Source organism: Zootoca vivipara, chromosome 11, assembly GCF_963506605.1.
Source record: "Zootoca vivipara chromosome 11, rZooViv1.1, whole genome shotgun sequence".
Lineage (NCBI taxonomy): Eukaryota > Metazoa > Chordata > Lepidosauria > Squamata > Lacertidae > Zootoca > Zootoca vivipara.
The window spans coordinates 17,074,111-17,089,963 of NC_083286.1; the positions used below are offsets into that span (position 1 = coordinate 17,074,111).

At 41.2% G+C, this 15,853-nt stretch overlaps 1 protein-coding gene across 3 annotated transcripts in view; it reads right to left on the bottom strand.

Moving 5' to 3' along the window:
* PRDM6 (PR/SET domain 6) overlaps positions 1 to 15,853 on the bottom strand; it is a 99,268-nt gene that overhangs the window by 70,740 nt on the left and 12,675 nt on the right. For all 3 annotated transcript variants that reach the window (XM_060280135.1, XM_035099522.2, XM_035099523.2), the window contains exon 3: positions 4,890 to 5,197. In XM_060280135.1, the coding sequence (XP_060136118.1) occupies positions 4,890 to 5,197 (308 nt within the window). The remainder of the gene's footprint in view (positions 1 to 4,889; positions 5,198 to 15,853) is intronic.

Genomic DNA, 15,853 nt, shown 5'->3' on the forward strand with positions numbered 1-15,853 from the left:
CTAAGAAACTGGGATAATTCAGTGAAGCTTCCTTACACCAGTGTTTCTCAACCTTTTTTGGGCCACGGCACACTTGTTCCGTGAAAAAAATCACGAGGCACACCACCATTAAAAAAGTTAAAAAATTTAACTCTGTGCCGCCCTATATTATAATTATGACTGTAAGAAACACTTGCCAAATATTGCTTTCCGGCGGGTTAGTGCTGTGAATTGGCGGCCGCCAGGCTCATTTGCACTGAGCTTTGGGAAAGAGGAGGAGAAATATTGCTTTCCGGCTGGTCAGTGGTGTTTATTGGCGGCCGCCAGGCACGTGACAATGCAAATCGCCCTTCTCGTCGCCGCAAGTCGCGGCACACCAGCCAGCGTCTCGCGGCACACTAGTGTGCCACGGAACAGTGGTTGAGAAACACTGCCTTACACAAGCGGAGGTGTACTTTCACGCAAGTCAAGTTATCTGTGGATCCAAGCTATAAAATCTAGACAGCCATGTAAAGGCATCTTTACTTTTTTTAGGTGACAAAACATACTATATAATCTTTTTAAAGAACATACTGTACTGGAAAATAAACACTTCCAACATTCTGAATTGTTGCTGATGTTGTTATAATTACTAAATTATTACTAAATTATTAATTACTAAATTATTAATTATTAAAACTACTATTACTATAACAAGTTTCCTGGGAGCTGTTCAAAGACTAAATATAACATAGACCTTGATTGCAAACTTGCAATCTAATAAAATGCCACACATTACAAGAGATTCTTAAATATCTCACAGAGAGGGAAAGCGTTAACTCATTTCTGGTGCACAAAGACTTAGGTGAACAATTTATGACCATAAAAATTGAGAGTCAATAGAATCTTATGCTTCCATAGACCTGTCAATGGAACTTCAGCAAACGTTTTCATCTCTGTGCTCTAAACAATTACAATTCCCTACCTCAATGTTTGGGGGGGGGGTAAATTGCCGTTCACAGCTTTCCAGATCTTTATTTTACTAAAACCTTAAAGTCTGAAAAACTTCAGTAACAAGAACATTCAAGCTTTTAAAATGTCTGCATTATATTCCAATGGAATTTAAAGTGTGGCCTCTATGCATTCCTTAAGTCTAGTCTTATTACAATTTGATGTTAAACAGAAAGTGGAAACCTTACGCAACTAGATTAATTTTTCTCTTGGGAATAAAGACACATTAATAACTGAGATAATCTTTTCATATATGTTGGAAGCGAGTGCAGTTTCACTTCTTTATTAGAAAACACATTAAGAGAAAATTATCTCATTCTCATCAATAAGCCCCAATTTCTTTTTTTAAAGGGTTGCTTTCTTTGCAACAAGGTTAGGAAAGAATTGTTTTCATTAACTTGGAATGAACAAACTCTAGAAATATTATTGAATTCGGATGGAATCAATTTATGTCTTAGAAAGAACAGTGTTTACTTGCTAAACCCAGCAATATTTTTTTGCTTTAAATAAATCAGTGTTTATTGTATTTTCATAACACACAAGCAAATTCTGCATTGGTTAAAAAAATGGCGAAAGGAAAAATTAAAGGAGTCACAAGTAAAATGATTCATATTTTTGGCTTTCAAAAGAGATGATCTTTTCGGTAAGCTATAAAAAGGACTTGGCTGATTGATAAAGAACTGTATAATTTCCCAATGAACACCCATAGGTGTCAGGCCATGTCGTGAGGTAATGGAATGGTGTTTAATTTACTTCAAACTGCTGTACATTGAACTGTATGGATTACATACAAAGCAAACACTGAATGTGTGGCAGGAGCTCTAACACAGGCATGCCAAAAAATATGTCCAAAGTGTCCAACTATACATCAAATGCAATAATCCAGATGTTTGCCAAAGCAAAGCAAATAAAAGAGCACCACATCTGGACTGGTGTTTAATTGTATTTGCAATGGTCCTTCAATGTTTTTTATTCATGCTGGAAATTACTATGGGACCATTCAGAATCAGCATTTTCAGAGTGCATAAACAGCACTATGATTAGGAAGCTGGATGCTCCTTTAGTGCACCAATTATGTTGAACATCCTCATTCTGAGAATCTTAACAGATTTTGCTGAGAATCTTAACAGACCAGTTTGTATAGCATAAATACAACTGGGCTGCCATTTTCTGCTCTCTTATACATGTACTGTATTGCAACAATGACCCTCATTTTAAAAATATAGCCTTTGACTTATTCTGTCCCTCCATATACATTACTCTAGAATTTCACTCCTACCATTTGCCTCCAAACCACTGCCACAAACTCCGACTGCTTCACCTGTATTTTTTCAAAATCCTCTTTAGACCCACTACAATCTGGCTTCCATCATCTGCACTGCACTGAAATGATATTCATCCTGCTTGACTACCTTCCGCTGCATTTGAATTATTCTATCCTGGCTAACTACCTTTATACCTTGGTGTCCACGATTCTCTTCTCATCTACTGCTTTTCCAACATCACTCATTCAGTATTTCAACCCAGGGCACCTTTTCCCTCTGCTTTCCTCCTCTCTGTTGTGGGGCTTCAGGGACCTATTCTTGGCTCTTTGCTATTCTCTCTACACACAAAAATCTTGTGCTTTATGCTGATGGTATCTAGTTCCATTTCTCTGACTAAGAACATTCTCTTTCCATCCAATACATCAACTGCCTGTCTAATATTTATTACATTGGCACCTCAAACTTAGCACACTTAAGAACAAACTCTTCATTTCCCCCAATTATTCCTCTCTTCCCTTGCTCTCTACATTAATTGGCAGCTTCAAAATCCATCTTGTAAATCAGGCACAAAGCTTTGGATTTATCTTTGGTTTTCTCCTCTTCTTTGCTATGTATAGTCCATTTTGAAGTCATGTGATTCTTTCTATACCACATTGTGAAAATACAGCTGTTCCTCTTATCACTGGTGTAACAAGGGGTGCGATGGGGGCGATTAGTCCAGGGTACCACCGTGGAGGGGATGACACTCGGCGGCGCCCCCCGCAACTCCCAAGCCAAGCAGCGTATGGTGCTGGGGTCCTCTGCTCGCAGTTGCAGCCGTGGGCAGAGGGTCTCGGTGCTGTCCCCATGCGGGACTGGAGCGGTTTGCCGGCAGCGGCACTGCATAGCATGCATGTGCGTAGCACGCATGCGTCGTGCGTGGTGATGCCACACATGCGCGCTGCATAGTGACGCCCCGCCCCCGGGTGCACGCCCCTGGGTGCCACTCCAGGTGCCTGAGCGGCTTCCTTCGCCACTGCCTCTTATACCCCCTCCCCCTTGGTAAACTGCCTGGCCTTTAGTATTGCAATTGTGTCTCTAATTTTGTTGTCACACCTCAGCCTTCTCCGTTTAACAAACTCAACTCTTTTAATTCAGATCACGAGGCTCTCATCCCTTAATCGCTACAATGGCTTCCTATTTGCTTCCCTATTTGCTTCTGTATTTAGCACTTCATAGGATGTGACATGTTTGAAGACAACTATAATCAGGAGTGTTCCCTGTGCATGGGTCTTTCCCCCTACACCAGTGATTCCCAACCTTTTTTTGGCCATGCTCCACCTAAGCAACTCAAAAATCCTGATCCACCCCCCCCCCCGTGACATATAATTCTTATTATTCAAAAAGTGAACTCCTATTCACATGGAGGAAGCCTAAAAGGCTTAACTGTTAATAACTCATTCTCGAATTGCCTCCTTAAAAATCAAATTGCCCCCCTGTGGGGGGGGGGGGTGCCCAAAGTTGGGAATCCATGGCCCTACACTTTCTGTCACTTAGTGAGCACCTGAGTAGCTTTCAGATCAGCTACAGCAGAAGTGGGGAACTCGATTTAGACGGATCACCAGATCCTTCCCCATCCTTGTGGGTCAACTTAACAGGTGAGCAGATCACTGACCTGTCAATCAACAGATGGGATAACAACATCAGGTGTTTGTCTGACACAGGTGAAAGTTCAAAGGCAGTTGCTGTAACAGCCAATCAGCTGATCAATGGTTACAGCAATTTTCTTTGAAGACATGCTTTCTGCACCAGTCAACTGATTAGGGTGCTAAGTGTATGCTTTCCAAGAACCATGGTTCTACATTTCCAAAGTAATAGGGGATCTGTGGTTTTATGTTGGTTTACTAATCAGGATAAAAACATCGTTTAAGATCCTGTGCTGCTTAATAAACCAACATTAAGCAGGAAACTGTGGTTTTAAAAGCCCAGGAATCCAGTATCATAATCAGCATATTAGAGAGGTGGGGAAGAAAGAGTGGGCCTGATTCTCAGCTTTATAGTTTACAAAGCTAGAAATGTTACATTTAAAAAAGGCTCTGTAAAACCCTTTGTTATTTAAAACAGGCTTATGAACTAAGCTGATTTTTCTTTCAGCGAACAACAGAGGACTAGTACCTCATTTGGCAGCTAAAACAGAAGCTAATAGAAAAATTACTCTTTTTTCACTTTTTGAATTAGCTGCAGATGGTTCACACTACGGTATGTCAGAAGAGATAGTAAAAAAACAGCCTAATAACAAAATGATTTGTAAAACTCTATAAAAATTATGACTTTTAAGATTTAAGGGATTGTTATCCCTATAATCGTGTTTGCTTTGGAGTCCTACTAATTTCAACTAAACCTACTTCCAGTTGTTCTGCAGAACTAAAAACAATATTATTGTACATCTTTCTTAACATCTGTAAGAATCTGTTTTATTAAAAATATATATACTGGAAGTTGCAGCTTCTTGCTACTAATGACATATCCAAACAGAAAAGATGTGAGGAACATTTATATGCCTGCATTGCTATATATTCAAAGCTATAGCGGGAGCTTTTGATAAAAATCTCATGAAACAAATATTGAATGCATTATCAGACATTAAAAACCAAAATGTTTTGAACTGTGACTTACTTCCCAGAGGTGTTGGGTATTCCTGGTTGCTCCTGCTTGCACCTTTTCTGGCAGAAGGAGAACTCCCTGGAAAGGCCCGATCCAGGTGCCCTGCTGAATCCTTTGAGCAGCACAGATGCCATAGGCCAAACCAGGCACAGTGCTGGTGCACAGACACACTTCCCGGGGCAGATCCCGAAGCCACTCAGGAATCTCAGGTGGAGGGGCAGCAGCAGCGGCACTACTAGTACCCACCAGACGGCGTAAAGAGTGCAAAGGGCCATGCATGGGGCACTCTCCATTACGATTATCTGCACACATGTCACATCCTATAGAGCAAAGACAAAAAAAAAGGAATTAGCTTCTCACAGCTGGGCTACTGTCATCAGATCTCATGGCCGAGATATGTGTATTAATCCACCATTTTTTAAAATAGGAACATATAAACATACTCTTGTTGCGTGTTTATCTTTCATATCTCAACCACCGTTATAATACATATATGCATAAACAGCATCATGTTCCCAAGGAAAACTTATTTGAGACATTAGAAGGTGTACAGAAGGTTCATTCAAGTGAAGCCTGAACACATTCACATGCATTCATAGGCTTTTAAAACTATTATTGGCTTAGGTCAGGGGTCCCCAGACTTACCGGGCTTCGGAGAGCAGGGGAGTTCATGCGCAGCGGACCGGAGGGCGGGGGAGTGCGCACACGGTCGGAAAAAAATCGCCGAAAATCGCTTGTGCGCATGCGTATGGGCCTCCCCCGACCCGGAAGTGCATCGGAAATGCACTTTTTGCCGATTTTGAAGATCGCCGCCGTGCCGCGCGCCGTAAGAGCGGGCGGCGGGGGTCGTCGCGGGCCGGATTGGGAGGCTAATTGGGCCGCATCCGGCCCGGGGGCCGTAGTCTGGGGACCCCTGGCTTAGGTTCACATTCTGGCCACTTTAAGGTACCTTTCCGTTCTATTCCGTTGCTCACAATGAGCAAGACTTCAATCTACACAGGGCCAGCCCTGCCATTAGGCAAAAGGAGGTAGATGAGTCAGGCCATGGATACCAAGTTGAAGCATCCTCTGGCCTCCTCCAGCAGTTGTTCCTCCTGATCTTCCCTCCCACTGCCATTCTCATACTTGTGGACTGGCTCTCTGGTGATGGCAGTATTTTGTGCCACTTTTTACTACTATTGTTTAAAGCACCCTATTTTACTTTGCTTCATTACTGCTTCCATATCTAACACACATCTTCTATTTCCCTTTATCTGCCTAAACTGCATTATCCTGAAGTCAATGGACTGTCCTTCAGCTTGGCAATTTCTAGCTACATTTTCTACAGATGTCTTCAATGACATAAGCATTGCATTTTTATAGGCTATGTATTCATCCATTTATGTTTGAAACTTTATTTTTATCCTTTTTAAAAAATAAACGAATTATCAGTTAAAATCCTATATAATAAAGTCCCTGTGTCTCTGCATCCAGATTCCGTGTGTCCCGTTTTCCGCGCTACTGAGCATGTGCCCCACGGACACAGGGATTGGACGCAGAGACTGGACGCACACAGAGCCGGGGGGGGAGCGGAATGCGGTTCTCTCTCCCTCAACTGCCGTTCCGCGCCTCGCCTCCCGATTAATGGCGCGAGCGGAAGAGGGGAAGGGACTGTGAGGGATTGAGACGCGAGCGCGCGTTCCCCGCTGCCGCCGCCGGGGCATTCATGTTCCCGCCGCCGCCGTTCCCCACCCCCACCCCACTGCCGCATCCCAACCCCTCCCCCCACCTGGCGTGTGGCATCTGAGTGGGTTGGGAAAGCATCTCCTCTGCTACCCCGTGCCTCCGCTGCGTTCAGCAAGAAGCCGGTGGCAGCGGAGGGATGCTGCTCATTCTTCCCCGCTAACCCTTCGCAAAAGCAGGCTCGAGCCCAGGGGGAGGGCAGGAAGGAAAGAGGGCCCTGGCTGCCCCTACCTTCCCCCCTCCCCTGCCTAGGCATGGACCGCAGCAGCGGAGGAGGAGGAGGCAGAGCAGCGACAGAGGAGCAGCGACGGTGGCAGCCCAGGAGAGTCCCGGCACGTGTGGGTGGAGAAAAGAAGGGAGGGGGAGAGGGGGGAATGGGCGGGGGGAATTGCATGTTCTAGCACCCGTTAATTTAACGGGCTTCAAGATACTAGTTAGTTAATAATGCTTTAAATGCATTATTTTTACATGTTTTCAAACATTTGTTAGGGTTTGCTATGTTTTGTTGTCTTATTGTTATTATCAGTTCATGGACAGAGCAATCCTGACTGAGGCAAACAGTGGACCCACCACCACATTCAAATGCATGCTGGACCACACCAACAAAAGCAGGAGGTTAGAGGACATTTGTTTATTTTCTTCATATTTTGCTACACCAGCTCTAGGCTGGTGTACCTGAGGGTGCTGAGGACCCAGCCCATTGAGGGATCCCGATGACTTTGGATCCAGCAGATCTAAACCCACTGGTGCCCTGCCACTACTCTGAAACGTGTCATTTCAGGGTTTTCTACTGGCTACTGCCATTGAGGAAACCACAAATTGTAGCTTTCACCTGAACAGGCACTGCTGGTGCCTCCACCACTCCACCTGGTGCCAATCCTGCCACCAATGAAGGCTTGTGAGAAAGCAACGACATGCCATTCAACACATCCCCCCTCCAGCAATCCATATTGTGGGGGTGTTGGATTACACTGCATCCTTTCACATAAATATTTAAATATGTTATTGATATGGAAGGCATTATTGCATTTGTTAATATGTTTGATATGTTGTTGCTATACTCTTGTCCTGATATGAGACACAGTAAACTGTCTTGATATGCCAACATTTATATTTTACTAACTGCTTCTGTTTTCATTATTTGTTTGCTTCTCGTGTATTCTAAGTAAGATACTTTGGGCACAGTCTTCTGTGGGAAAAGTAGTGCACAAAGTAAACCTGTCAGGGGATTGTTGTGGCTACTCTCGAGTAAAGACGCTCCAGTCCGCTCTGTCTTTCAGAGTTTTATTGTGCATATTATTTACAGTGCAGAGATATCGGAAAACATGACTGCCTAGTCCGATTCAGAACCCGACAACGGTTGCTTCCGGCTCTTCGGCCAGCATAAAAGCCTGGGCACCCCAAAGCCTCCCCTTAGCCCTGTGTGTGGGCGCGCGCCTCAATTCAGGCACCGGAAGGGGCTACGTTCCTTCTCCCGTCCTTCGGCTGGAGCGTTGCAGAGGCTCAGGCACCTCGCTGCGCTGTCCTTCCCCCTCTGGCCAGCTGGGTCTGAGAGCCCTCTCTTCACCCTGCTCCATTCCTCATTCCCTCCTCCTGACCCGCTGCTAGTGCTGTCACTGGGCGAAGTGCTAGTCAGGATGACTGGGGGAGGGTCCCTGTAAGGAATCCCCCTGACAAAACCAATGATGACTAATTGAAATTATCATGAAAATAAGATGTGTAGTGACTGTGGTAAGGTACAGAAATACGAATCTCCAAGTTTTCGCTAGCCATGATTTCGCTTAAGGCTTTTAGTCAAATAATTTTCACACAATTACTTTAGAATAAATGTTTACTCATGACCACAGTAAAATGTAAATGCATGTTATGTTTATGCGAACATTATGAATGGCAAGCTATTCATGAAACTACACCTTTGACCGTTCTTATTTCAGGGTAGGATTCTACTAAGCTGTGCGCACGGAATGAGACCTGCTCATGCAATAGGAGTTTCTTCCTGCACTCCCTAAACATGCCCTGGAAGGCTCGGGGAACCCCTATAACAGGTTTAGGGGGCACACATGGGGAGGAGAGTGAGGGACAAGTCTTGAAGTACAAGCAGAGCTCGTTCCCCATGTGCATGTCCCACTTACAGTATAGTGCCATTATCAGCCCCTTCAATTTCAGTTCAGTATTATAAGTTTCTAATCTTTACTGACACCAGAAAATGTTGTGTACATACAGTAACTAATGCATAGCATCCCTATGATACATTAAAAATTTACTTTTTTTCTTATATGAATAAAAAGTACTTCAGAAGTTTTCATTTTATTCCGTTTCATGTTAATGGTTTACATATTCTTTACATGAAGGTTCTGGAATTTCAAGAGAACAGTTCATGCTCAGAAATATGTTTTGCAACAAAAATAAAAATGAATCCCTTTGAATCAATTACAGTTCCTGGCACATTTTGTACATTGTAACACAATTAAAGGTTTCAGGCAACTCTTTTCCAGAAATATTTTCAAAAAGTAGTACTTGTTCTACATTATTTACACAGCAATTACTTTCCCCCTGATAATTCTCCATCATACACATCCAGCAGCTAAAAATAAAACAAAAATATTCACCAGTTGGTTAGGGATTTGGTGGTCTAAACCACAAATCTGGAATAAGTAAGCAGCCTAAAACCACAGGTTATAAACCCAGCAGGACTGTCACGGCCTTCTTGCCTCTTATGTTAGGTAAACTTCAATACAGTATATTGTGTAAGAATCTTTCAGAGAAAAGTTTCTACCTATTCAATGTGATTATGAGTCACATAACTAAAATGCAGCCTCTATTTCTGCAGTTGATAACTTACACACATATATTATGGCACCTAGGTGCAATTTATCACTGCTCAAGTTAATTTATCACTGCTCAAAGGCTCATAATTAATTACATGCTTTTTTTACAACCATCTAGATGAACAGTAAATCAGAATATACATATTACAGTTAATTTGAAGATTCCTTTGAAATGCAAGGAATACAGCATTAAGCAGCAAAGTAAAACAGTTATCCTCCAGCTGTTAAGCACCTTGGCCAAAAAGCTGATTGAAGTATACTGCAGCATACAAAATGGGATTTTTGACTTTTTCTTTGAACAGCAGATCTCTATACATATTACTTTTTTAAGGTGCTAGGTTTCAACAGCAGTTTGCCATGAGACACTGGGTGCTAGTGTTCGAGAAACGTGAACCCAAAGCTGGGACAGCTCAGCTAATAGAGCACAAGACTCTTAATCTCAGGGTTGTGGGTTTGAGCCCCACATTGGGCAAAGGATTCCTGCATTGCAGAGGATACACTAACTAGATCACCCTTGTGTTCCCTTCCAACTCTACAATTCTATGATTCTTGGGCACAAACAACTAGTTACCTTCCAATTCTAAGATTCTATGACATAGTTATTTAGATTCAGGACAATCACTTGGTACTGTATTAGGTCTACTTGGAGTGGTACATACTTTCAAGTGAGTATGTTAGGGATTCCAGCTAAAAGCCAGGTTCAGGTGTAATATTGCTGGCCCAACAAAGTATTGTCAGTTGAAGAAGGAATGAGTGGTGAGCTTGAGTGTTCCCTCCTTTCCTCCTTCCTTTACATGTCCAGCTGAGGAGACTTTCTGGTTTGTGAAAAAATCATTTCCCCAAGGCATCCAAACTGACAAACTCTAGTTTAAGCACTGCCTACAACTGAAATTGCTCTGCAATCTTGGATTGCAGGCAGCACTTAAACACAATTCCTGGTCAAGACACCCTGAGCGAACTGTGATTTAACAAATCATGAAGTCACTTCTGCAGCCAGGTGTATGAAAGTGAAAGATAAAAAGAGCGTTCAGACTCATTGCTTTCCTCCCACTCTAACTATAATCTGTTGGACTAGAAACATTATGTATGAACCAACCCACAGAGATACAAGCCATTTGGCTGTGGTCAAAAGGATTATAAATCCTATATACAATCCTATCCCATCCTCAGATGAACTACTTGAAATCACTTTAATTCTGTTGGCTTCAATGCAATTTAAGCTTACTTAAATCCTTTTATTTGTACCTAGAAATTATTTTGGATCAAGATAATAATTCCTGTTAATACAGGCAGATATATTCCCTAGTGCTGTAGAAAACCACAGAAGCTAACGCTGATAAAAGTGGCATTAATGCTCCATGCATTTATTTAATGTTTTCTGAAGAAGAGATAGGCTGTTGTCTACACTTTCTTCCTATTTCCCTCATAACCTTTTCCTTTCATTTCATAGAGTAGTAGATATGGTTTTACAGGTGTAAAACTAAAATTTCTCACTACTGAATATCCGCTACACATTCAAACTATGGACCATTCCTTTTATTTTGGAAGCATATTATATAGGATGTGGTTTGGAAAATATCATATAAACACTACATATATGCATTGTTTTTGTTAAACCCTGTTTCAGGTATGACACAAATATATTTGAAAAAGCACACAGACATAGAAATGTTCCAAGCAGTGCTGGTATCAGGCTATTTTGCACCCTAGGCAAGCCTTACACCACCCAAAAAAAAATTGCTAACTTCGATTTTCAAAAACTGATGTCATGTAGAAATGATAACATTATTCAAAATATAAATTTCTGATATTTTATTATTATATATTGAATAATTTTTACAAAACATGCGTTTCTGGAAATTGAAGTTAGCCTTTTTTTGTTATACAGTATAACAAAAAATAATCTGTATAAAACTGTGCCCCCCAGGTCAGTACTGCGCTCCTCTGAGGTCTGTACTCTACACAGCTGCCTAGTTGGCCTAATGATAACACCCGCCCTGGTTCCAAGGACAATTGTTTGCTAGTGGTATCATTACTACATGCCAGACTACAATCCTGAAATCAATTAAACCAGGATCCTTGAATCCTGGTTTAGTTCCATTACCTTCTATAAACTATACCACTTGGTTACATGATCAATCCTTACACCTCTGAAAGCAATACAATTTGCTTTTGAGTAAGTATGTGTAAAACAGAGGAGCATATGCAAAAAACTAAGTGTTTTGTGGACTGCACTGTAATTGAAATGTGAGATGAGAAAGATGCAGCCCAGAGTGGACACCATCCTAGATAGGAAAATAGCTCAATAACATGTTTTCCACTATAAAGGGGTGGAAATTCAAGGAAGCCTACCCCATGGGGAGGGGGGATGCAATTTTACAGTATTTGTTTGAAAGCATTTATGAACCACTTAATAGTTTTAAAAATCTCTAATCAGTATACAACATAAGAGCAATAAACAATATCATTAAAACAAAAATATAACATAAAACCAGTAAAAGAATAGAATAAAAGCATATAAACAGAGTTTCAGAGAATTCAAACAAATAAAAACAGATCCTGGTTTCATGGGTCAGGGAAAGCTTGGCACTATCATTTGATTTATACTAATCGTCTTTAAGCAAAATCAATAATAAGCTCAATTGATTGTTCCTTATAAAGAATGAACTCATGCTGGCTAGCCCCAAAACTAAACTTGTAACCATTTTCTCCCCCCCAAAAAAAAACCCTCCCTCTAACCTTTCATTATAGCCTGTTTAGGATTTCTTTTACTGTATGAATCTTGGGGGGGGGGGTCTTGTTGGAAAGTCTTAAGATTTAGGAAATGACTGATCAAGATTTCAGTTACTTTTCACAGCAGACCCTTGATTCTCGAATAATTTGTTCCCTGCTGACAATCTTTTAGATGTGTAACCTCCTCCCAGCTTCCTGATTATTAATGGCTCTCTTGGAGACACCATGTCTACTGAACAGCTTCAATTAAATGAAGCCAAAGCATCTTTTTTACTCCAGCCAGGCAGCTTTAAGCTCAAACTTCTGCACTCTGCCACTAGATATGTAACATCATTCACTTTTACACATACATGAGGGTTTTAGAACCTCTGATAAAACATAAAAATATGAGATAGGTATACATGCTGGAATCAATAGCTTTTGGGGGGACTCTTTGCTCCTTTCCTGTACAATAAAGAAAGATGAGTACTGTATTACAATTTGGGGGGGTGTAACTACATAAATGCCAATTGTTTCACAGCTCTAAGAGTAGATTCCACCTGTGGAAACTATGCTAATAGAATTTAAATAAACAAATAAACGAGTGATCTGCTTGACTTATGTAAAGAATGTGCTTGCTTTAAGCATTTTCCTTATTTATACTGAAACTGCATATCCAGAAAGACTGACACGGTTTCTGTAGCCAGAATTGCTAGCATATATAGTCATAAAATTATTATAAATGTCTAGGCTATTTACTCTGAACACTATCTAAGCAACAAGCATTACTCATGATGTAATATAAACCCAACTTTACAATTTGCTGAATTCTACTATATTCCAAAAGGCATTCCAAGATTATCTGAGTACATAATTATCTTCTGAATATATGTTTGCCTTGATTTCAGAGTAGGTTTGTAAAACTGAATTTTACACTATTTTTTATTGTGTCCCCAGTATTTATAATGCTGTTTAAATGCTGACCACAATGTTCTATTTTTTAAAAAAGCATACTATTCAAATCCTAAATTCATTATTTGGAAGTAACTGAAATAGTTCTGCTCAAGTATTTAGGAGTCAAGCATACCTCTAAATGAGTTTATGCATACATTTCATTCAGATTAATTGAAAACTAAATGTAAGGTGGCCTAGTCCCACTCACTGTAAAGTAGCCGCTCCTATTACCTTCAGTAGAATTTGCATCACACAATTCATAGCATGGATAAAAATTGTATTAATTTTAGTTAACACTACTTCTAAGCAGTGTGCACTAAGAAACTATACAGATGTACATCTAACATGCACAGTGTATAAGTCTGTTCCACTGAAATCAGTCTCCTTACCTGATGTATAAAGACTGTTTTTTGCAATGTGAATATTTGTTTCAAAATAAAAAAACAAAATACATTTGGTGTAAATGGTGCAATTAGCCTTTTGGCTACAGCTATACAGATCAGAAAGATGTGCAATTTATCTGCTCCCTGGTCCATTTACAAGAAACTAGAATCTACACGTTATACACTGCTCAGGACAGAGATTAGTATTTCCCTTTAAAAAAGAAAAGGGAGAAACCACTCATTTCCAAGGAAATAGAAATGGGGGGGACCTACATTTCAAAGCAAACAAAGTGATACAAAGGAAGAGATCAACAATCTATCTGTTTGTATGAATAATCATTTATAAAGAGAAAACTGCAACACAGGCCACAATCTGATTAACTGCATTTATCAAGAGAAAATTCTAATAGTCCAAACTTGCAGTTAGATGTAGAGAAATCCAAGAATCTTGAAACCAGAATATTTGTATTGAGGTTCCTTAAGGTGCATGTGAAATTGCTACTGTGACTTTGACATAAATAACAGAACAAGTCTGATATTTTCAGAAGATCTGTCATGAAGGGCAACAAAGAATCAGAGACATGTGGAACTGCTTCTTCCCTGTACAGTGGTACCTCGGGTTACAGACGCTTCAGGTTAGACTCTACTAACCCAGAAATAGTACCTCGGGTTCAGGACCATCTTAAGCCTATCTGGCGCCGTGGTTCAAAGATCCCTCTGGCGCCCCACCCCATTTCCCAGAGTTGCTGACCGCAGGGGAGAAGCGGAGGCTCTGGGCTCGGCACCCTCGCCTACTGAAGCAGTGCCGCGCCTGGAGCCTCCGCCTCTTCCCTGGCGCCCATGCCGCGGTCGCCACGGCAGGTGGAGGCTTCGGGCATGGCACTGCTTCGGCACGGCAGGTGAGAGCAGTGAGCTGATGCCAGGAGGCACTGTGTCCAGCCTCCGCCTCTTCCCAGGCGCCCTCCAGAACTCGGCTAGAACTTTGCGCCCTGGTGCCCCCGCCACTTGCCTCTATGGGCAAGACGCCCCTGCTTGGGTTAAGAACTTTGCTTCAGGATGAGAACAGAAATCATGCGGCGGCAGTGCAGCGGCAGCAGGAGGCCCCATTAGCTAAAGTGGTACTTCAGGTTAAGAACAGTTTCAGGTTAAGAACGGACCGCCAGAACAAATTAAGTTCTTAACACGAGGTACCACTGTATCTTGACTACAGAACTAATTCTTGAAACTAGAAGGAGCTGTTCTGTTTACTTCAGTAGGCTTTTTGAACAGGCTCCTAATCAGCAAGAGGAAATGGTAGAAGATTGTCACAATATATGGATAGACAATAAAATAGTGGCAACTTTTATTTTGGGGGGAAATTACTCTGTAAATTAAGAAATAAGTTGCAGTTCAAGCATTTGAATGGGGTTCATGGTACATTTTAAGGCTGCGATCCTATACACACACTTTCCTAGGGATGACTTCCCATCAAACTGAATGAGACTCACTTCTGAGTAGACAGAATTGCACTGCAAAAGTCTCATGCAAGAATTTACACTTACAGCACAGTCCTATTCATATCTACTCAAAAGTAAGTCCCACTGAGGTCAATAGAGCTTACTCCCAAGTAAGTGTGTATAGAATTGCAGCCTTGACTAAAGCCATGAACCACTATATATTTATTTCAAGAGTAATTTTGCTGGTGTGAATTGGCATTACTGGCATAAACAAATGGGGATTTTGATCGAAGATCACTTGGTGGTGGGGGGGAATATCCCAAAATGTTTAAAAGGAATTCACATTATTCTTCCTTAAATCCCCACATTGTGTCAATAGGAGAATGAAAAGAGAGAGAAAATTTATCATTTCCTGGGGGAACTGTTAACAAAGGTTTCTTACATGATCCTCTTAGGAAGAATCAGTTGTAAACAAAACAAAACAAAAACCCAAATACATTAGGGTTGTCAGTGAATTAGAGGTTTTTAGTCGATTAACTGTCTTTTTTTTTACCAATTAATCAATTAATTAACTGGATGCAGTAAACATTACACTTCCTCAACAGAGATCATAGCAGTTAATGACAATAAAAAATTGTTCTTGATATGCACAATGATTCCGAGCATGCTTACTCAGAAGTAAATCCCATGGAGTTCAGCAGGCTTTACTTCCAAGAAAGGACTGCTGCAATCCACCAAACTCAAGTCTGACTGAACTCAGTGTAAGTTACTTCTCAGTAAACATACAAACTTTTGTGCTACATACTTTACTGCTTAGAAACGCAGCATAACAACTATGTCAGAATTAAAAACAATAGGTGGATTGGACCCCACATAATTTGAGTCAGACCCATTCGGTCCATCTAGCTCAGTGCTGTTTCACCAACTGCCAGTAGCTCTCC